General features: G+C 38.1%; 1 protein-coding gene across 5 annotated transcripts in view; it reads left to right on the plus strand.

Moving 5' to 3' along the window:
- Positions 1–25,054, plus strand: part of LOC126335531 (protein CLEC16A homolog) — a 232,100-nt gene that overhangs the window by 100,123 nt on the left and 106,923 nt on the right. For all 5 annotated transcript variants that reach the window (XM_049998900.1, XM_049998902.1, XM_049998903.1 and 2 more), the window contains exons 11-13: positions 2,823–2,945; positions 18,712–18,866; positions 23,944–24,105. In XM_049998900.1, the coding sequence (XP_049854857.1) occupies positions 2,823–2,945; positions 18,712–18,866; positions 23,944–24,105 (440 nt within the window). The remainder of the gene's footprint in view (positions 1–2,822; positions 2,946–18,711; positions 18,867–23,943; positions 24,106–25,054) is intronic.

Genomic DNA, 25,054 nt, shown 5'->3' on the forward strand with positions numbered 1-25,054 from the left:
AGGTGAAACTGAGCTGGCAAGATAAATCTTTCGTTCTTATGGATGGGTTGCCGTCAATAGCGTCATTAGCCTTCATCCCGTGTTATACTATGAGGTGGGGGTGGGAGTTACCTGGGATGTAGGTGCAGTCTAGTGATCCAGAACTGTGCTCCAACTAGCCTTTGATTTTGTTGCAAAGGTGTTGGGTGTGTGCTAGCTCGTGCAGAACTTTCACACAGTTCTTCTCTTTAAGATATCTGAGCATAGACTCTACTCATAGACGTTTGTCATGTGTTAGCTCAATGCGGACTTTTTACTCATGATAATAACACAGAGATGTTAGCATGGTGAATGACACCCACAGACACTATTTTGGGGCTGGGTGTTTTATGTAAATCTGCCATACGAATATATTGTGATTTTGGAAACTACATTTTGGTTTGAAAAACAGCTAGGTTAGATTTTTCCAATGTGGATGAGCTGCATGTTATGGCAGTTATTTGGTTTGCAAAATTTATAGTAGTTTAGGAAAATGCAAAAGATCATGGAACCACTTCATACCTTTGTGTTGGCTATAACCCATTTATGAGTACAAGTGCCATTTCTGGATCTATAATAATTGATGCAAATTTATGCAAATGCTTCATTATTGGCTTAATTACTTAGTGAAAGTTGTCATCTGATTTGGAAGAAAATAGGTTAACACAAGTATAGCAATGAACAGGCTTAATTGTACAAATGGTTAAAGTAATTTTGGTTGTATTTGAGCAGTGATTACAATTATCTTTTATTATTTTCATGGAAATTTAAAGATGTTACTCCAAGATCCCGCTGCCAGACTTTCTAATTTGTGATGTCACCATGCGTGATTAGCTCAGTCAAAGTTCCCTACCTTGTTTTGTTAATAACTTTTAATCAGCACGGTTTTCAGAAAAATTAATTACACTAATGAAATCAGTGTACTGAACAGAAAAGCCTGAATAATGAATTCAAGTGAGGCAAAGTATAATTAAAGTCCTGATAAATTTGAATATGTATTACACAAGTGTTTCTTAAAAGTTAAAACTGAGTAAAAAATTAAATATTTGACGGAGTGCAACAAGAACAAATGGTTGGATCCAGTTTCTTCTGTTTCATGATTATCATTACCAGCTAATGAGGACTATTCCGTGATGTAACAGCGATTGTATTAAAGGTCGCGAATGGGAAATACATCCAGCCGAAAGGAACATGTATTGTAAGAATAACTAACACAGTAGACATGATGTTATTCTCGGATGGGACTTCTTGCAGGCATCACAAGCAGTCATGGACTGTGGAAGATCAGGTCTCCAAATTGACAAAGCTGTTCCAGCAAACACACATAACAAAGACTGCTCTGGGTGATTCTTTGACCATAGAAGATATAGTCAACAAGACAAGTATTAGTCATCAGTTGAGATGCATAGTTCCATTGTGAAGATTTTGTCAATTGCAAAAATGATGTTCACAGATAATGCTGTTGTTTGTTTATTGATGCCGCAAGTAGGGAATGGCGATAAAAATAGAGAACTTCAGGAAAAATTGGTATTAGATGTAGTAAATGGGACTCTTATAGGCCTGTCATTATGTTAAGTCATCAGATATAAACTACTCAAAATGACAGTTAATTTTCAAGTAACCATTTGAAGTGAAATGAGCATGTTCAAAAAGTTTAGTCTCCCTTCACGTGGTTTGTCTACAAGTCAACATCGTATCAACAGTGGTTGCTAGAGGACTGTGATGAACGAGTTGCCAACCGGCTGCAGTCCACAGATGTTTGGTGAGAGACGTTTATGTGAACATTCATGCCTCAATTCGAGGTAAATACTATGATTTGCCACATAGGGTGCTGGTGAGGGTGTTTGTGTGCTCATTACAGTCTGAGGAGTTTGTGGTTTCTAGACAGTGTGAGGCTGATGCAATGGCGAACATGCCACCAGTCCAGTGAACAAGTGGATTGATTCATCAGTACAGAGAGGTTTGTATCCTTTCTGGTGCTCCAGCATCTAGCCAAAACTGTGGACAAGGCTGTTAAATCCGTTATGGCCATGCGAACAAGGTGGTGTTTCCTAATTCTGTGATCACACTGTGTAGTCTAGTTATAGCTCCTCACTACACACAGTTGTATTCTATCCACTGCTTCCACAATGCATCACTGCTATAGCAGTGTGTACTGTACAACCCATTTCTAAGATACCAATAATTGTGGGCTGTTTGACCTCAAATCGTAGGTTGAGGAGTCGTTGTTGTAGCACTTATCTTTCTAGTCATGCAAAAAAGGGGTTCTACATGTAAATCGTCTGAAATATGAATCCCTTTTTGCTGTGTAACACATTCTTTAACTTTTGCTTCACTCCTACCATTCTTTCTGAGTGTTGTAATTTCCACAAATGTGTTTGAATATATTGCACATAAAATCTACAATTTCATTCATAGTATTTCTGTGGTACAATTGCATCTTGTTATACTTTTTCAGCACTGAATGCTAAAGCAAAGATTAACTGATTTTCAGCATTTTTGTGATGCTCAGAATTTCTGTCAATTTCGTCTTTATCTAGAATTTTACTAATCTGCTTAAGCATTAATTTCTCCAAGGACAGAATTCGTTCTTTATGAAGCATGGAAAAATATTTGTGCTACAACTTTATTGTGTGCATGTTGTTAGATATTTATCTAGAAAAATGTATGCCAATTCAGTATTACAAATTTGATAAAAATAATTTTTCGTGTAATTGCTGCGTAGAGTGAGATAAGTCTCTTCCAACTTTGTCTTGATTTTTCGTTCTCTTTTTCTCCACTGCAGTATACTGTCCTTTTTTCAGGTGTAAATGAAGAACTTATTGACACGGTTCTGCTTCCTTCAGAGAAGCCAGAGACTCGACACTGGTACAACGTTCTTCTAGTTGAGAAGCTCATTAAAATTATATCACAAGCATGCCAGTCAAGTGAGTAACATTTTATTTTTGAGTGATTAATGTTAGATTTTAAATAAGAGACCAGACAGACAGTGCTGATCTAAATCGTCTGCTAGAAGAAAGGTCTTGAATTATTTGAATGGAAAAAAAAGAGTGAGAACAATGTGGCTTGAATGTTAAACTGCTGATTAATAATGAATGTTTCCCACTACAGTAGACAGATACCTGTAATTATTCTTATCTCTGCTGATACAAAGAGTGATACTTTTGAGGGGGAAAAAAGAAAATGGAAAAGCCCTAACAAACAATGTAATTGGTAATGAGCTGCTCAAAACAAAAGTTGTCCGCAGCTCGTGGTCGCGTTTTCGCTTCCCGAGCATGGGATCCCGTGTTCCATTCCCGACGGGTTCAGGGATTTTCACTAACTGCAGAGTTGAGAGCCCCACAAACCAGACATCATCGTCATCGTCATCATCATCTTCATCAAAACAAAAGTTCTGTCTTCAAGAGAATCAGAAGACAAAAATAACATGGAGAGAGATGATTGGCTGCAGATGGGTGATAGAAGAAAAGGAAACATTATTGTTACTGAAGAGCTGGGAGATCTCAAACCTTGAGCTCTCACATCATCCATGCTGTCAGACAGTTGTGTGTTACTGCCTTTTGTATATTTTGTTTGATTTCTGTACTTGCCTCTCTTTAATCACTTTCCATTATACTGGGCTGCTGTTTTGTACACAATCATACTTTTCTCCGAATAACCACTGTTTGTGACTGCACTGTAACCATTTTTTTGTATTGTAAACATTATTTGTATGATTGTGTTGTACATGTCCAGTTTCTGTTTTGAGTTATACAGTTAACTTTATTCTAGTTTTTACAGTGTTTAGACCTACCCTTTTCTTTTCACTTTCTCTGAAGACTATAATCTATGTATTTTCAAAAACTTCATTTGCATTGTTTTGTATGTTACTTTCTATGTTCCAAGTGAATATTATTTATATGTTGCACTTTGAGCTTTAGAAATTATAGCTTATTTAAACAACCATTTACAGAACTCTAGTTGTTTCATGTATTTAGCAGCAAGGGAACCACAAGAAGGAAGTTACACATTATTATGGCATACCCAATAACATTTATTGAAAGCCGTGCTACACTTCAAAGTAACACAGGTATTTTTCAACATAATCACCAAGTCTCTGTACACTGTGGTCAAAACACTCTACCAGTCATTTGCCGCACGGGATTAGCCAAATGGTCTAAGGCGCTGCAGTCATGGACTGTGCAGCTGGTCCCGGCTGAGGCTAGAGTCCTCCCTCGGGGGTTAGCACACTGGACTCGCATTCGGGAGGACGGCGGTTCAATCCCGTCTCCGGCCATCCTGATTTAGGTTTTCCGTGATTTCCCTAAATCGTTTCTGGCAAATGCCAGGATGGTTCCTTTGAAAGGGCATGGCCGATTTCCTTCCCAATCCTTCCCTAACTCGAGCTTGCGCTCCGTCTCTAATGACCTCGTTGTCGATGGGACGTTAAACACTAACCAAACCACCATCACCACTTTGTGTGTGTGTGTGTGTGTGTGTGTGTGTGTGTGTGTGTGTCCCCTTAAGATAATTTAGGTTAAGTAGTGTGTAAGCTTAGGGACTGATGACCTTAGGAGTTAAGTCCCGTAAGATTTCACACACATTTGAACATTTTTTGAACCAATCATTTAATCCCTAAATCATACACGTCTATGTGTCATCAATCAAATTGCTGGTACCATTTCACTATAGCTGTATGAAACGTGACATTTGGTTCATATATCCCCAGATTTACAATTTGTACAGAAACCAGATGGCAGTTATAAGAGTCGAGGGACATGAATGGGAAGCAGTGGTCGGGAAGGGAGTAAGACAGGGTTGTAGCCTCTCCCTGATGTTATTCAATCTGTATATTGAGCAAGCAGTAAAGGAAACAAAAGAAAAATTCGGGGTAGGTATTAAAATCCACAGAGAAGAAATAAAAACTTTGAGGTTTGCCGATGACATTGTAATTCTGTCAGAGACAGCAAAAGACTTGGAAGAGCAGTTGAATGGAATGGGCAGTGTCTTGAAAGGAGGATATATGATGAACATCAACAAAAGCAAAACGAGGATAACGGAATGTAGTCGAATTAAATCGTGTGGTGCTGCCGGAATTAGATTAGGAAATAAGACACTTAAAGTAGTAAAGGAGTTTTGCTATTTGGGGAGCAAAATAACTAATGATGGTCGAAGTAGAGAGGATATAAAATGTAGACTGGCAATGTCAGGGAAAGCGCTTCTGAAGAAGAGAAATTTGTTAACATCGAGTATAGATTTAAGTGTCAGGAAGTCATTTCCGTAAGTATTTGTATGGAGTGTAGCCATGTATGGAAGTGAAAGATGGACAATAAATAGTTTGGACAAGAAGAGAATAGAATCTTTTGAAATGTGGTGCTACAGAAGAATGCTGAAGATTACATGGGTAGATCACATAACTAATGAGGAAGTAGATTAGATTAGATTAGATTAGATTAGATTAGATTAGATTAATACTTGTTCCATAGATCATGAATATGACACTTTGTAATGATGTGGAACGTGTCAGGTTCATAAAAGATGTTTGTACAAGACATTACATTACACAAAATATTGCATGACACTAATGTTTAAGTTTTTTTTTCCCTTAATTTATATCTAAAAATTCAGCCAATGAGTAGGAGGAGTTGTCATCTAGAAATTCTTTTAATTTATTTTTAAATGTTGGTTGACTATCTGTCAGGCTTTTGATGCTGTTTGGTAGGTGACCAAAGACTTTTGTGGCAGCATAATTTACCCCCTTCTGTGCCAAAGTCAGATTTAACCTTGCATAGTGAAGATCATCCTTTCTCCTGGTGTTATAGCTATGCACACTGCTATTACTTTTGAACTGGGCTGGATTATTAACAACAAATTTCATAAGTGAATATATATACTGTGAGGTTACTGTGAGGATCCCTAGATCCTTAAATAGATGTCTGCAAGATGACCGTGGGTGGGCTCCAGCAATTATTCTGATTACACGTTTTTGAGCAATGAATACTTTTCTACTCAACGATGAATTACCTCAGAATATGATACCATATGAAAGCAGTGAATGAAAGTAGGCATAGTAAGCTAATTTACTGAGATTCTTATCACCAAAATTTGCAATAACCCTAATAGCATACGTATCTGAACTCAGACGTTTCAGCAGACCATCAATGTGTTGCTTCCAGTTTAACCTCTCATCAATGGACATACCTAAAATTTTTGAAAATTCTACCTTAGCTACAGACTTCTGTTCAAAGTCTATATTTATTACTGGAGTTGTGGCATTTACTGTACGGAACTGTATATACTGTGTTTTATCAAAATTTAAAGAGAGTCCATTTGCTGAGAACCACTTAATAATTTTGTGAAAAACATCATTTACAATTACATCACTTAGTTCTTGGTTTTTGGATGTTATTACTATACTTGTATCATCAGCAAAAAGAACTAACTTTGCATCCTCATAAATATGGAATGGTGAGTCATTAATGTATATCAAGAACAGTAAAGGACCTAAGACCGAACCCTGTCGGACTCAGTGCTTGATAGCCCCCCCCCCCAGTTTTAAGAATCAGCTGTTGTATTAACATTACATGAACCACTTATTTCAACTTTCTGCATTCTTCCAGTTAAGTATGAATTAAACCATTTGTGCACTGCCCCCCTCAAACCATAATGATTTAGCTTATCTAAAAGAATTCCATGATTTACACAGTCAAACGCCTTTGAGAAATCACAAAAAATACCAATGGGTGATGTCTGGTTATTCAGAGCATTTAATATTTGATCAGTGAAAGCGTATATAGCACTTTCTGTTGAAAAGCCTTTCTGAAAACCAAACTGACATTTTGTTAGTACTTTATATTTACAAATATGGGAGGCTACTCTTGAATACATTACTTTCTCAAAAAATTTTTATAGAGCTGTCAAAAGAGAGATTGGGTGGTAGTTGTTGACATCCGACGTATCCCCCTTTTTATGCGATGTTTTTACAATGGCATATTTCAGTCTCTCGGGGAAAACATCCTGCTCCAAAGAGCTATTACATACATGGCTGAGATTCCTACTTATCTGTGGGGAACAAGCTTTAAGTACCTTGCTGGAAATGCCATCAATTCCGTAAGAGCTTTTACTTTTCAGTGAGTTTATTATTTTACTGATTTCAGAGGGAGAGGTTCGTAGAAATACAGTTGTTTCAAACTGCATAGGTATGGCCTCTTCTATTAGTAGCCTTGCCTCTTCTAGTGAAGATCTAGATCCTATTTTCTCCACAACATTTAAAAAATGATTATTGAAAATATTTTCAATTTCTGATTGTTTGTTTGTACTCTTGTCATTCAGTTGTACGGCACTAAAGTCTTCCTGTGCTCTTGGTTGCCCTGTTTCCCTTTCAATAATATTCCAAATTGCTTTAATTTTTTTATCAGAGTTACTGATCTCAGACATGATACACATGCTTCTGGACTTTTTAATAACTTTTCTTAGTACCGCACAATAGTTTTTATAATATTGAACAATTTCGGGGTCAGTACTCCCTCTTGCTGTTAGTTACAGTTCTCTTTTACGGTTGCAAGATATTGTTATTCCTTTAGTTAGCCAAGGTTTTTAATATGTTTTCTTGGAATTATGTTTCACTGTTTTCTTGGGAAAACAATTTTCAAATACCCTTAAAAATGTAGTGTTCCTTATACACTTCATCCCAGTCTAGCTGCTGTAGGCTTTCCCTAAAGTTTGCAATATTTATATTGTTAATTGAACGCACTGCTTTAAAATTCTGATTTGATATACTGCATGGAGCTATGCCATGTACTGTAACTAGCTGTGCACTATGATCTGAAAGACCATTCTTAACAGGATAAGCATTTATGTCCTTAAACTTATCTTGGTCTATAAGAAAGTTATCTATCAATGTTGTGCTGTTCTTTGTTATCCGAGTAGGAAAATCAATGACGGAGCTCAAATTGAAAGAACTGAGTAATACTACAAGGTCATTCTTCCTATCACACTCTTTCAGGGAATCAACATTGAAATCCCCACAAATGATAATTTGCTTCCCCCTGTCTGCCAGATAGCACAACAAAGCATCCAATTTTTGTAGAAATAGCTGGAAATTCCCTGAGGGGGACCTATATACTGTTACAATTATGAAAGTGCCATCATTTAGTTTTAGTTCAGTGGCACATGCTTCCATATGTTGCTCTACACAAAATTTTTTAGTTTCTAAATTTTTTACACTGTGGAAGCTTTTGACATATATGGCAACTCCTCCTCTCATTATATTATCTCTACTTACATATGCAGCTAATTTGTACCCACTGATGCTAACCTTTTGCATATCAGTGACAATGTGATACTCAGACAGGCATAGTACATCTATTACATTCTCAGTTTCTATATCTTCTAAACAAAGCAGAAGCTCATCAATTTTATTCTTCAATCCCCCAATATTTTGATGAAATATACTAACATTATTTTTCACTTTACTTTTGTGAGTATCTTGAACTTTTTTAACATCTTTAGTACTTGCTTGGCTGAGTTTCCCACTGGACACTGATCTTACACTAAAAAAGAGTTTCCACCATGAGATGTAGTTCCTTCTCCCTTTAAATTTCCTGCTATCAGCCCAGCCAGTTTACCCTTCCCTTTCTTGCTGAGGTGTAGGCCATGTCTAGTATAGTTCCACCTACAGAGTGAATCAACAGGAACCACACCAATGTGTGACCCTGCACCAGATCCAAGTAGCCGTTCCAACTCCAAATTAACTCTCCTGACAAAAGAGCTCAAATGAGGTCGGTCGTGGCGCTCCAGAACCGACACAAACCCAACACTGGTATGACTCGATGTTGATGCAATCTTTGTGAGGTCCCACTCTATGCTGTACCCCGGATCTCTGTCAATACTGTTGCCCGGCCCACCCACAGTAACCATGGTATCTTCCTTAGTAAAGCCTCTACATAGTGAACCTAAATCCTCTGTAACCTGCCCCAGTCCAGCACTAGGTTTGAAAAAAACTTGTGACCTGGTATTCTGACCCTAATTCATCCTGCAGAAGTTGGCCCACACCCCTAGCATGCGAACTACCTAGCAACAAGACTTTCTTTCTCTTTGCACACTTCCCTACCTTCTTATTCAATTTGCTGCTGAAAGCTTGTTGAGCCCTGTCTACATCTACTTCTGTGAGAGGATCATCAGTTTCCGACTGAGGCAACAGGTCAAACCTATTTTGTACATTAATAACAAAGCTGTCAGAAGAATTTCTTGGTCTGTCCTTATGCCTGTTGCCACTTCCCACCCCTGTTTACCCTTCTCCCCCCTTAACCTGCCCAGTTCTCGTCTAGCCTCATCTAACTCAGCCTGAAGGGCAGCAATTTTCCCATCCTGTTCCACAAACTTTCTATCTCTACTGCATAGCCTACAGAACCATTGATGAGTCTCGCCCATTTTCCCAATTCCCACGCCACTACAATCTCCCCAATGATAAAAGTTACTACATCCATCACACCAGACCCCGGAGCTAATGATTCTACGGCACGTCAGGCACTTTACACTCATGGTACAAATCGATTTTAGTGACAGAAAGACAATTAAGTTACCGGAAAACAATGAAAATACGTGTACGAAAAATGAGGCCTACTCGCGACAATGTAAACAGTGGTTCAGAAGTTTCTTACTGGAAATTACTTAAGAGATGACGATACTCTACAGATATAAAGGGGCAGCAAACGTATTTGGCACACTAAACTGTCACTAAATGCACTTAAAATTGCGGTATGAAGTTTAATCTGAAAGCTCAAAGTTCGGCCTGGCCGCGATATGTAAACAAAATGAACTTTGCTTGATTACTGTGAAAATACGCGAGTAAGACAAAAACTTTTAATGGTACGCTTGAAGAGCACTATAATTAAGTAATAAATTAGTTTAAGGTGTTAGAAACAGTTTATTACTACTAAAAATTACTTATCTTGTTCGGGAGCTGTGACTCAAACGTCCGTATAGCAGGCACAGGGCTACCAACCTAACCTAAGATGGTTATAAAGCTGATTGTACATCACCTTTTCTAAAAATTTTGAAAATGCTGGAAAAAAGCTAAATTGGACAAAATTTGCGTTATTTCTGTATCACACTTCTTAAACCTCTGCTTAAATTCAGCATATTTCAGCCATTCAGGAAATATTCCACTGAGAAGCGACTGGTTACACAGATAGCTTAATATGTTACTTAACTCAAAATTACATTCTTTAATTAACTATTTTTATATTTTATCATACCCACTAGATGGTTTTGATTTTAAAGATTTTATAATGGACTTTACTTCTGCTGGTGCAGTGAGGGTCAAATTCATATTATGGAAGTTACTTGAAATGTCTGGTCTGAGGTATTCCATGGCAGTATCTACAGAACCTGACAACCCCATCTTTTCAGCAGCGATTATAAAATGTTTGTTAGAAAGTTCTACAACACTATACACATATATCACCAATGTATAATTTACTCTTAAAGCTATTTGCCCCTCTTCATGTCTGGTTCTACTGGTCTCCTCCATCACTATATCGCATATTGCCTTTATTTTGTTATCTTATATGTCTATATTTCCTTGTAATGTATTTGCTTTGATGTCTTTAACATTTTGCAGCATTTCTTGTAATGTGCTATTGCGTCATCAGAACTGTTTCGGATTGTAAGATACAGTTTTCTTTTTGTTTTACGAGATACCTGCATTCCTTGAGTAATCTATGGCTTATTTGTTGACCTTGCTCTAGCCTTGGTTAGTTGTGAGGGAAAACAGTGTTCAAATAAGATAAGCACTTTATTAGCAAAAGTGTTATATATTTTTCATTCATGCCATGAGCACTTCAAACATCAATCCAGTGAATGTCTCTGAGGAGTGTCCTAAAATAATCAATTTTTGGCTTATTGATTACCCCCTTGAGTTCAGATTTAACGGATCTTATATCCTGTTCAATATCAACATTTAGCAGAAGGAACTGCATGTCATGTCTGAGAGGCCAATGACCATTGGTTTTGTAGTATAATTTTGTTCATTGGACTTTTCTATAAACATATTTATCAATGGCTGTTTGTGAGCAATTGGCTGTCCTCACCGTCATAAGTACCATCATGAATATACCATCTGGTGAAATTGTAACTTGTTTTACACTGCAAAACTACATTGCATTGAATTCATCCACTATGGAAAAATATCTTTAATGCCTTCTGTTCATAACACAAACTTGTTTGCTTCCTTCATTGGCTTCAGATGCAATTTTCGTTGGAGAACACACAACACTCCTTCCAAATGCCAAAAATGTGTGTGATTAAAATTCCATTGGAACAAGGAAACTCATACATTTTTTTCCTGATATGAATAACACTTATTTCTAAATTTATTGGCATTTGTAAAATACAGCCAGTCTGTTTATTACAATAGATTTAATAAGAGGAAAAAAACAGTGACTTGTATCTTATATAATGATAAATTATTATTGTCAACACACTGCACATCTAAGCATAGCTTGCACAAACAAACAGAAGGGAAATATCAGTTCATTCTTTTTTACGCTATGTTATTTCATTTATAATCTTTTGCACAGACAGTTGTAACTTATTTCCATTAAAACAATATACACTAGAGAATTTACATTGCCGCAACTGATAAAAATTGTATCATATGTCGGGATTAAGTGTTCCCCGACATTGATTTAATAAACCTTTTATGAATTTCCTTCACCAAGTGTTCCAAAATTGTTGTGGGATCGAGCGAGGTGGCGCAGTGGTTAGCACACTGGACTCGCATTCGGGAGGACGACGGTTCAATCCTGTCTCCAGCCATCCTGATTTAGGTTTTCCGTGATTTCCCTAAACCATTTCAGGCAAAGGCCGGGATGGTTCCTTTGAAAGGGCACGACCGATTTCCTTCCCCATCCTTCCCTAACCCGAGCTTGCTCTCCGTCTCTAATGACCTCGTTGTCGACGGGAGGTTAAAAAACACTAACCTAACCTAACGTCCATGTCATAATATCTAATGTACTATGCTCGTTCTAGGAAATCTTTCTCAATAACTGTATGCTATATTTTGGTTGAGATTTGTAGTAAGCGACACTAGAGAAACAACTCTGCTGTTCATTGAGCATTGATACAAGATGATGATTTATTGTTGCATGCAGCTGCTCAGTTTTCAGATGACGTGAAGATGGTATTTATTTGATTTTTTTTTTTCAGAATTTTATTTTAGTCTTGATTGTGCAGATTTCTGCATCCATTCTGAAGCTTGGTTTGATAACCGCAGGAGTTGATTCTATTGGACATAAAATTGGCTTGATTTTCTCCGATCTGCTGGCTGACAGACTGATTTAGAAATAAATAGGGGGACCTACAGATCGACATGGGACTAAAATCATGGTGCAACTTGTAGTTTTTCACATGGATGAATCACTGCCAGAGGACAGGGCAAGAGTAGTACTGGGACTGAACAAGGATTGCGGCCCAAATGTTTATGTAGTATTTATTCACTCAACAACTGTATGCTTGCATATTAACATAATCTTTTAATTGTAATATATAGAATACACACAGTCTGAGAACACTTGAAACAGCCCTTTGTGTGAGGAATAATTGAAGAGTGTAAATGGGAAATGTGCTAAGTACCAAACCTGACATTTGTCTGGAGAATGTAAAAACAATGTACCTTTATTTGTACATAACTGAGTTGTATCCAAAAAACTGAGAAGTCATTGTGGTATCACAGAATTCTATTGCTCACCATATCACTGCAATAAATAATGAGATAAATCAGAAAATAAATACTTTATTAAGAATGTTCAAAATTCTGTACCATAAAGACTGACTGGTCCACAGTGCCAATAAGCAAGTTTTTACAAGGTAATTTTGGCAAAAAAGGAAACAGCAACTAGCTGTTGTTAATAATGCTATTTATTAATTCTAATATTGCTGTTAACGGATTTGAACCAAGAGGTTCATCTTCAGAAGGCTGCTCACATTTATATTGCATTTGATGTAGTTTATATTAGCTGTTTGCAAGATTTAGCTTGTATTTTGTACACAGCCATTGTCTCGAAAATGTCAGTTTTCAGCAAAATACCAGAAAGAAAGCTTTTGTTCAATGTGGCATTAATACTGAGGCACTATGTTCTATTTGTTATAATACAGGTACAGAAATACAGCATTAAGTTAATACAAATAGAGGGTGTCAGGGAACTAGGGGCGAATATTAAAATGCTGTAGAACATACAAAATTTATTGAAAATGTGTGTGTGTGTGTGTGTGTGTTTTATTTTGCAGACATATTAAGCACCTTCTCCCATTTATGTATGTAAAATTATATCCTCTATATTACTACCCAAGCGTGCTTGGCAAAGAGCAGTGCATACATTGAAGTACTAGATTGCACTATCACAAACATCTGGTGGGCAGCTGTTAATAACCCTATTAACTTCATCATTCAATTGGTGTACGGTTTGTGATATGTTCATGTACACTTTTGATTTCACAAATCCCCACAAAAAAAGTCACAAGGCATAAGACAGCATGATCTGGCAGGCCACTCCAGGTTGCCATGCAAAGAGATAATTTTTTGATTGAACTTCATTCAGCAGCACAATCGTTTCATTGGGTGTGTGACATGTCGCACTGTCTTGTTGAAACCAAAAATCTTCATTTTTCTCACTAAGAGTGAAAATCCAATCAGAAAGCATTTTTTTGGTAATGGCCGCCATTCACAGTGACAGCAGCTCCCTCACCATTTTTGAAAAAGTATGGGCCAATCACTCCTACCCAGAACCCACACCACACAGTCATGATGCATTGTGGATACATCTTATCCTCCACAGTCACTCGTGGATTTTTTTGTTATCCCAAATTCTGCAGTTCTGCTTATTGTCATGCCCACTGAGGTGGAAGTGTGCATCGTCTGAGAAAATTATTCTTTTTGTAAAGTTCTCGTTCTCCGCTTGTCGAGCCAAGGGCCATTGAACAAATCAGTCTCTTTTTTTTCCATGATCTGCAAGCTTCAACTGTTGCGTAAGTTGACCCTTATATGCACGCATTTTCAGACCTTTGGAAAGTATTTCATACAATGCACTTAGTGATAAATTCGATTTTTGAGCTTGGCAGTGAACCGCTTCTCTGTGACTTACGGTCACATTGTCATGCTCAACAGCAGTGTATGTGTTCGAACTGAATGCGGTTGTCTTGTTTTCTTAACATTTGAAACAGTACCCATGGTCTCAGACTTCCGGGTCAACTTCCGAACTGATGATTCAGTTGGAGTAGCATTGCATCTGAGTGTCACATGCACTTCATGAATGGTTGCTGTGGGACTTTTCCTGTCTTTGTAATAACTTTTTATCACATGGATGCAGTGCTCGGTTGTCATCTGTTCCATGATGAAAAGAAACATCAAACAATAATGCTCACCATACAAAAGTTGTCAGACTACTAATGGGAAGGATCGCAGATAACAAACCTGAAAAAACCATGGCTGCCAAACATCATATGACGAAATGGCACAAAATTCAAATTCGTCCTTCCTTCCTGGACACCTGTTAGAACTGTAGACAGCAAAAACCACTTCTCATATCCTTTAAAATTTGGAACTTTAGGGGAAAGCACAGCATGGCAGAAAGACCATGAGACTTTTACTAATGCTTTTCTGAAGGACTTTCTCCTTGATTTGATGCCTGAATCTAGTTTAAGGACAAGCAAAAGAGTATATAGAATGCAACAGCAATGAAAAGGCTTTGTGAAAAAATAGCGTTCAGAAAGTTTTCTATTTCCATTCTTCAAATCCTATGCGAAGAATAATTCTAGCCATGCAGTAATCAATTTTTATTGTTTTGTGAGCATCGTCTAGTTGCAAAATTCACTTTCTACATTTTCTAATGAAGTTACTGAAGATTTCACTTAAGACTGAACATTTATGAAATGTCTTGTGTGACTCCACAATAGATAGATATTTTTTTTTTTTTTTTTTTTTTTTTTTTTTTTTTTTTTTTGGGGGGGGGGGGGGGGGGTAGGTTAGTTTCTCTGCTGCAGCTTTCTCCTCACTGACTGGTAGAAAGGAATGTGGCTGAGACTGAATTTACTCCTTGAAACAGTCAGTTTTACAACAGTGTGGACAATCTTCCTAATCTCGAGACATTTGCTTGCACCACTCCCCTCTGCTGGCTCTTGAGACAAATTACACAATGGAACTACTTACCAGTCTTTCCTACCCCACTTAGCTTCCTTTATGTAAGTCATTACTACCGGCAAATGAGACTAGAATTCTTAAGTTAGTTTGTTTTGCTATTTGGACAAATGTAAACATACTTGGAGGGAAATGGAGTGCTGTATTTCAGATCTTTCCTAGCCCCTTTTGTATAATACTAAGGAATGCTATATTGATACAAAAGAACCAGATTAGTTGCATTATTAAGGAATTATTTGTCAGAGTGTATGAGTACATGGCTGTTTTTGACATTGGACTATGTCCTTATACTAGGAAAAATATCAAGAAATTGATAAATTTTATACAGGGAATAAGAGGTTTCACACAGAGTTGTCTGTTCACTGTGCCAGAAGGTGAAGACGGTTGAGTTATGGCAAAATTAAGTGGAAGACGTGCATGTATGCTTTGAGCAGTGAAATGAATGAAAACATACATCTATGGACTCAAATAGATACTTTAACAATGAAAATAATCAATTTTTGACAATACAAAGTAATAGAGTTGATAAAAAAAATCCACTCAGCAAGCAGTGGCAGGAGAACACATGTCTGTTCTCCTGTGCCCTATCAGTCAATCCCTTTTTTAGTCAGGTTGTGCTGTAAATTCTTTTTTCTTTCTTTCTTTTTTTTCCACTTGATGAGTAGAATCATTGTATCTATCCTGTTATGCTATAGTGTCACAAATAGATACTTTGATGGTCATCTATTTTCTGACAGACGTTGCACAAATTTTCTAGATGATTCCAACAACATTCTATAGTTAGCTTCCTATACCCTGTCACCAAGTAGACTGATTTTGATTAACTTATCAAGCATAACTTATCAAGCATAAGGACGCAGTTTAAAGTCAGAAAACAGTTGTTTGCTAATATGACAAGTTTTTTGTTAATGAAAGGAGCTTCATCTTTTTGTGTGGATGTAGGACATTCATAATCCCTAAGAATTTAGCAAATACACCATGAAATAATACATGTTTTGGGTATGATTCTATATTCACTATGTTGTTGTCTGCACTCTGTAGTCCAAAGCGCGCGCGCGCACACACACACACACACACACACACACACACACACACACACACACATTTACTTCCCTCCCTCCAATACCAAAGGAGTTGGTGCTTGATGCCTGATTGTAGCACCATATTTCAAAAGCTTCTGTTATTATCTTGTTGAATTGTTTGTTGTGTCTGTTTGCTTCACCACCATACAAATCTACATTCTGGACAAATATCTTCAGAAAAGATTTCCTATCACTTAAATTTAGATTTGATGTTTACAGATTCTCTTTTTCGGAAATGTTTTCTTGCTATTGCCAAATTGTATTATATATTCTCTCATCTTCATTCCATCACCTGTTATTTTGCTGCCAAATAACAAAATTCATTACTACTTTCAGTATTTCATTTCCTAATTAATTCTATCAGCACTGCCCAATTTAATTTTGACTACGTCCCATTATCTTGTTTTACTTTTCTCAATGTTCATCTTATAACCTCTTTTCAAGACACTATCAATTCCGTTCAGTTGCTCTTCAGGCTCCTTTGCTGTCTCTGTTAGCTTTACAATTACTATATAGCTACAAAAATACACTCCTGGAAATTGAAATAAGAACACCGTGAATTCATTGTCCCAGGAAGGGGAAACTTTATTGACACATTCCTGGGGTCAGATACATCACATGATCACACTGACAGAACCACAGGTACATAGACACAGGCAACAGAGCATGCACAATGTCGGCACTAGTACAGTGTATATCCACCTTTCGCAGCAATGCAGGCTGCTATTCTCCCATGGAGACGATCGTAGAGATGCTGGATGTAGTCCTGTGGAACGGCTTGCCATGCCATTTCCACCTGGCGCCTCAGTTGGACCAGCGTTCGTGCTGGACATGCAGACCGCGTGAGACGATGCTTCATCCAGTCGAAACATGCTCAATGGGGGACAGATCCGGAGATCTTGCTGGCCAGGGTAGTTGACTTACACCTTCTAGAGCACGTTGGGTGGCACGGGATACATGCGGACGTGCATTGTCCTGTTGGAACAGCAAGTTCCCTTGCCGGTCTAGGAATGGTAGAACAATGGGTTCGATGACGGTTTGGATGTACCGTGCACTATTCAGTGTCCCCTCGACGATCACCAGAGGTGTACGGCCAGTGTAGGAGATCGCTCCCCACACCATGATGACGGGTGTTTGCCGTGTGTGCCTCGGTCGTATGCAGTCCTGATTGTGGCGCTCACCTGCACGGCGCCAAACACGCATACGACCATCACTGGCACCAAGGCAGAAGCGAATCTCATCGCTGAAGACGACACGTCTCCATTCGTCCCTCCATTCACGCCTGACGCGACACCACTGGAGGCGGGCTGCACGATGTTGGGGCGTGAGTGGAAGACGGCCTAACGGTGTGCGGGAACGTAGCCCAGCTTCATGGAGACGGTTGCGAATGGTCCTCGCCGATACCCCAGGAGCAACAGTGTCCCTAATTTGCTGGGAAGTGGCGGTGCGGTCCCCTACGGCACTGCGTAGGATCCTACGGTCTTGGCGTGCACCCGTGCGTCGCTGCTGTCCGGTCCCCGGTCGACGGGCACGTGCACCTTCCGCCGACCACAGGCGACAACATCGATGTACTGTGGAGACCTCACGCCCCATGTGTTGAGCAATTCAGCGGTACGTCTACCCGGCCTCCCGCATGCCGACTATACGCCCTCGCTCAAAGTCCGTCAACTGCACATACGGTTCACGTCCACGCTGTCGCGGCATGCTACCAGTGTTAAAGACTGCGATGGAGCCCCGTATGCCACGGCAAACTGGCTGACACTGACGGCGGCGGTGCACAAATGCTGCGCAGCTAGTGCCATTCGACGGCCAACACCGCGGTTCCTGGTGTGTCCGCTGTGCCGTGCGTGTGATCATTGCTTGTACAGCCCTCTCGCAGTGTCCGGAGCAAGTATGGTGGGTCTGACACACCGGTGTCAATGTGTTCTTTTTTCCATTTCCAGGAGTGTATTTCTGATCACAGGAAACAGGAATGGCTTCTTGTGTGAAAATGGGATAGTAGTAATGAACTCATTAGATGGCGTACTTTCTATTGGGGAATGTCTAAACACGCCCGTATAGAAATACAGTAAGAACTTAGTTTTCCATAAGTAGGAGTAGCTTTCAATCAGCGCTTATCATGTGCTATTGGATGGTGTGTGTGAATATTTTGAATTGGACACTTGTAGTAGTGTGTTATTAATATTATTGTCACATATTTCATTTATACTGTTGTAAGATGTGTAGTTGTCTTGAGAACACGAAGGAAATATCAGAAAAAAAGGAAGTGTGTCTTCTTCACTTCCCCCAGTTTTCATATTTTCACATTGTTATTTTATCCTGTTAAGTTGTATGGTAATCATTAATATCGACTTTTCAGTATGACCCAATTTCACTTTCTCTTATACTTATTAAATAGTATTGTTACTCAACTTGTTTCTTTCTCTGTATCTTCAGATAGTCGAATACGACTTGTGACATTGGAACTTAGTATTCGCTTACTAATACAGCTAGTGATGAAGAATGGACAAAGTTTCCTCCGTGATGGTCACCTGGCGGCAATTGAAGGAGCGAAAGAGGAAAGTGTAGCTCTCCTGAGAAATTTTTATAAGGTATAGATATTGTTGATAATTCTACAGTGCATTTAATTTCCTGTTGCAGAAAGTAAGAGTTATCAAATTGTATGTAGTCAATTTTTTTACTTTTAGTTTTTCATATTTTGTCTTGTGGTTCACCATTTAGGTGTCATTAACACAATCATTGTTTTATGGTAGTATACTGTGGTCGCTGAAGTATTTTATGAATGTGAGTCTTGAATTTCTCCCGGCGTATTTGATAATCAAAATATCCACGGGTGTACTGCCGGTCTACAGTGTCCAACGGGCACAATATTTTGGCGATCAAACATTTCGCCATCATCAGGTGAACTGACGGACTGAGCTCCTGTGAACATTATTTTATGAATGATTTATGACATCAATTGAGGTTTATGCCAACTGCTGGTAGTGAGACTATAACACAGTCACAGTCATTTACTTTGTTTAGAAATGTAATTATCCATGTGGAATTTGGTCTTACCATTATTATGTTACTAGCTATTTTTGCTCATGTAGTGGAAAAATAATCCAATACCATTATTTGTTCATTGAAAATGAAGTAGCTGGCGGCTAGTAATTTTGTTTGGGTATTTGGAATATTGTCTATCCACTTCTATAACTGATGAATTAATTGTCCTGTGAAAATGTACTTTATTCTGTTTCTGGCAATGAGTACATTACATGATAGTCTAATGTCACTGTTCTAAGCATGAATATGTCAACACTCATATCTCACAACATACACATGAGTAATTGTAATTCTGTCAGAGACAGCAAAGGACTTGGATGAGCAGTTGAACGGATTGGACAGTGTCTTGAAAGGAGGATATAAGATGAACATCAACAAAAGCAAAACAAGGATAATGGAATGTAGTCAAGTTAAATCGTGTGATGCTGAGATAATTAGATTAGGAAATGAGACACTTAAAGTAGTAAAGGAGTTTTGCTATTTGGGGAGCAAAATAACTGATGGTGGTCGAAGTAGAGAGGATACAAAATGTAGACTGGCAATGGCAAGGAAAGCGTTTCTGAAGAAGAGAAATTTGTTAACTCGAGTATAGATTTATGTATCAGGAAGTCGTTTCTGAAAGTATTTGTTTGGAGTGTAGCCATGTATGGAAGTGAAACATGGACGATAACTAGTTTGGACAAGAAGAGAATAGAAGCTTTCGAAATGTGGTGCTACAGAAGAATGCTGAAGATAAGGTGGATAGATCACGTAACTAATGAGGAGGTATTGAATAGAATTGGGGAGAAGAGAAGTTTGTGGCTCATCTTGACTAGAAGAAGGGATGGGTTGGTAGGACATATTCTGAGGCATCAAGGGATCACCAATTTAGTATTGAAGGGCAGAGTGGAGAGTAAAAATTGTAGAGGGAGACCAAGAGATGAATACACTAAGCAGATTCAGAAGGATGTAGGTTGCAGTAGGTGCTGGGAGATGAAGCAGCTTGCACAGGATAGAGTAGCATGGAGAGCTGCATTAAACCAGTCTCAGGACTGAAGATAACAACAACAACAACAACAACAAGAGATAATTTTGAAAAATCATTTGACTTTTTGTAAGAAAAAATTAAAAATGTATATTATTATGTAAGTACTTTAGTGGCTCAGTGCTAAGAGATACTGTAAATTATTTTAGCAAAGTTGTATATATTTGTTGTTTTGTGTCTCTTGAGGTAAGCTAAGCAAATATTTAGTACTTATTATTACTTTTAGACAATGTACTGTTCACTCGACCAATATGCAGTATAGCAGCTGTTTCGTAGCCAAACAGATGCAATTTCTATTTTATACACAGTAATTTAGTTTTGTTTTCACATATGAGGGTTGCCCAGAAAGTAATGCACCACTTATTTTTTCCCAGCCAAAAACAATGCTACGAATGCGAAATGTTGTGTATGTATTATTTGATGTCTCCTGAGTGAGTGTGCCAAGTTTCAGTCACTTTCAGCAGATACTGTAGCTGCAGGACAGTTTCATAGTGGCATCTGTAGGTGATTTACATTACAAGCAATGTGCCATCATTGAAGAAATTGCAGAGAAAGAAACTGTGGGGAATATTCACAAATGCTTGTGCATAGGCTATGGAGCATCTGCTGTAAACAGATGTACAGTTAGTCGGTGGGCACAGAGGGTGAGGTCATCAGAAGGAGATGTCCAATACCCAGTAGTGGAGTATGCCCTCCAGCATAATTCTAGGGACCTAGGAACCTGCTACACCGTATGTGCCATTTGGCTTCTCCCACCCAACACCAGTCCCTCTGAACTGTGGAGATGGGGACTTGCACTCCAACACATTCTTTCATCCCGCCATCCCCCTGGACTGAACCTATGTTAAACCACCTCACTCCCATTTACTTTTCAGTCTTCTCCTCTTTCCCTTTCCTCTTTAGCCATTCACGCATCTTTTCATCCTACATAGTTGTGTTTATCTTTATACTATATACCTCTTTACTTCTGTATGCATCCTCTTTGGTTTGAAGCTGGCACAGTACTTACAGTAGAATATCTTCGGCTTTCCTCTGACAACCATGCCTCCATCCTTGCTACCCTCCCTGTTTTCCTTTCCCTGTTGCTTCATAACCTGGGTTGTGAGTAACTGAATATAATGTCCCTTCTTTCCTTTTTTTCCCCTCTCTCCTCCCTGATGAAGGAACATTTGTTCTGAAAGCTAGGAACGTAAATATTCGGTTCTGTTTTTTGTGTATCTTTCAGCTGTACTGAGCTGAGGTAAGTACTGGCCAGACCTTCTATCTCTTTGTTAGTATTTGTTTCACATCTTTATATGAGATTTTCCATTAATCATTTAGGACCATTACTTTGAACAGTATATATAAATACCTATTACATAATGTCTTACGTTTCATGAGGCTTTTCACAGATGCTGCAATTATATACAGCGAAATCGCAGTGCTAGAAAATTGTAGCAAAATGTAATAAGAGGCTCAACAAAGAGTTGCAGCTGACCCTCGACATGAAGAAATGTAACATATTGTATATACATAGTCAGATAGATCCATTATTATGTGATTACACAATTGCAGAACAGTAACTGGAAGCAGTTGCTTACATAAAATAGCTAGGAGCATGTGCATGGAGCTATTTAAAGTGTGATGACCACATGGAATTAATCGCAGTAATGCAGATGCCAGACCCAGAGTCATTGAAAGCATCCTCAGGAAATATAGTCCATCAGGGAAGGAAGTAGCTTACAAAAGCCTCATTTGACCAATACTTGAAAGCTGCTCAGCAGTCGGGGACGCGTACCAGATATGACTGATAGGGGAAATAGACAAGATCCAAAGAAGAACATAAAGTTTTGTTACTGGCTCATGCTCAGCCACCTCCATGGGCAGATGCTCCAAGAGAAGAGTTCTGCATCATGGTATGCTTTACAGTTAAGAGATCTGAGACAGTACATTACGAGAAGGGTCAGCCTATAAATTGTTTCCTCCTATGTATCTCTCATGAAAAGGCCATGAAGATGAAATTACAGAAATTCGAGCTCATGCAGAGGCTTACCGGCAATCATTCTACTCACAAATCATTTGCAGCTGAAACAAGGAAAAGGGGGAAGTGACACTGGTATGCAGTTTGCCCTCTGGCACACTCCGTAAAGTGGCTTGCAGTGCTGTAGCTGTAGCTGTAGATGTAGATGTAGATGTAGATGCACACAGAAACTAGTCACTTATCTTTTACATCATAAGTGACAGTGAAGGTTGTTCTTTTATAATGCAACCAGCCTCAATGTTAATGTTGTGTAACATTAATTCATTTGTGTTGCATTTCAAGCCACTAGTGCTTATCGTCTTAAGGAGTACATTATATTTAAAAAGTTTATATCTAGGCCATCCTTCGATTATGTGAGCAATGATTCCTGTGTGTTGCTAAGTACTTGTGATCACATATTCATCCTGTTGACTGCAAAAGTTGGTTCTCCTGGGAAATGGAGGGAGAACTGTTAATGACCTCTAATTAAGGATTAAGGGGACTGACTGAAAATAAATTATAATAAAACAATGTAAAGCCAACACATTGAGAAGAAAAAATAGTTATAATGAATAGTGAACTTGTAGATACATTTTAATTTTTATGTTGAAGGCAGCTGAAAGAAAGTGTATGGAAAGCAATAAAAATAAACAGAAGTGCCAAAAGGGTCTGGAATACATTCAATAAAATAAATAAGGCATTCAAAACAAAGATTCAAATGTGTTTAAAAATGAAAGTGTGCAATAGTTGTGTATTGGCACTTGTAACTTATTGGAGTGAGTCATGGATTTTAAATGTGAAAGCTATTTAAAACCAAAGGTTTGTTCAGTGATGATATAGAGATGCATATTAGGAATTACTGGGAGAGAAAAGAAAATAAACAAATTGGTAGAGGAACAATCTGAATGGAAAATATATAGATGGACCAAGTACGGTATGTTCTTTGTTGAATTCCAAGTGGAGAGCAGTGACTGAGAATTTAAAAGTCTGTAGGGGGCCTATATTCAGTGGTTGATGCCACGTTGCTGCTGATGATGGTCATCACAAGGGGCATTGAAAGCTCCAACTGTTTTGAACCCACATTTCAAACAAACATGTTGGTGTCTGCTTTCCCTTACCTTTTTCCGATATTGAGTTCTGAAAAAATTGTTCATCTCTCTTCCACTTTTTGTGGCATTCATCACTTTTCTGTTTTTACTGTTGTTTGCTACAAGTGAGGAAGACTCTTTTCTCCAAAACAGAATTTTAGTTTTATTTTGTCTTGTCTTTGTGATATGTGGGTGGTCATGTGATACATTCTTTGCTTGTTAACAATGGCTTGAAATTTCAGTGTTGGTTATCTTTTTCAAGTTATTAATTGCACCTCCATATGTCTCTATTTCTTCTGAAATATGAGTATATTATAACAGAAAAGTTAAATTTTTTCCCTTGTTTTCGAGAGAGCTTTTTTTGAAGGCAAAAGTGAACAAAGTATTTTTGTACCAGTAAAACTAAAGTTTATTTGTTCGTACTTAAAGCAGTCAGAATATGTATGTATATCTTTTATTACAGTCACAGGATTTTTTTGTTGCATGTACATCTAATTTGTTTGCCCATTCAGAGTGAAGAAATATTTCTCGATATGTTTGAAGATGAATACAATGAAATGAAGAAACGCCCACTGAATGTAGAGTGGCTTATGATGGATTCCAACATACTACTGCCACCAACAGGAACTCCTATGACAGGAATTGAATTTAGCAAACGGTTACCATGCGGAGAGGTAATGTCCTTTTGTGTTAAAACATATTAGGTTAACTTGGTACCCGCATTAATCCTTGTGGGAGTATAAGTATTCTGTTGAAGTACTTGCACGGAATTTTGAGTGAAAGGAGAGGAGTCGCACCGTTTCAGAAGTTTCATCCATTAAGTGTGTTGTGTGCCTAGATGACTGTTGGAAAACAGTAATGAGAAGTAAGTGTCGATGTTTAATTGCCGGTTTGGCACACATTTCATGAATACTGATCATATGTATCCACGAAGTAATGTCACACAGTAATAAAAAAATTGCAAGAATACTTATACTTCGGTCAAAAGGTATGTGGGTACTGTACCAGTGTTTTTAGTTGTGAATTTTCCTGTAATTATTAATAAGTTATTTTCTCATATCTTCCAAAACTGTTTACATTTGCTGTTAATGTAATTTCAGACTGCATGTTTTTGGCTGTCTTGTACTAAAAGCCTACCCCCCCCCCCCCCCACCCCCACCTTTCCATTTTCTATTGCTAATAAAATTTCAGTTTAGGACACTGATAATTTTAGTCAATGATAGCTTACAACCAGGACACATCTAGTTTGGTTGAATTAATCATGGACCTATGGACCTGTTTATTCTACAACATCTCAGTAATTTACCGTGCTCACTCTGTTGCTTGAAGCTAATGTGAAATGAAAACAATTGTATCATTGGCTCAATTTATTGTTCTAAAACACATGAGATTACCCTGCCAAACTCTATCCTTTTCACTCAACTATTCGTTGTTCAGTGTTTCTCACTTACCAGCAACTAGGTATAAGTGCAGTTAGGTTAATATTATGGTTGTCATTAATAGATAAGTTCTGTGTGCCCCATGCTCTTAAAACAATATCATTCTGCAATAGGAAGAGCTGAATTCAAGTTAAAATTTGATAATACTGATAACTGGATCCATGTAACTTTTATATCTCTGTTC

This window comes from Schistocerca gregaria, chromosome 2 (genome assembly GCF_023897955.1).
Source record: "Schistocerca gregaria isolate iqSchGreg1 chromosome 2, iqSchGreg1.2, whole genome shotgun sequence".
Classification (NCBI taxonomy): Eukaryota; Metazoa; Arthropoda; class Insecta; order Orthoptera; family Acrididae; genus Schistocerca; species Schistocerca gregaria.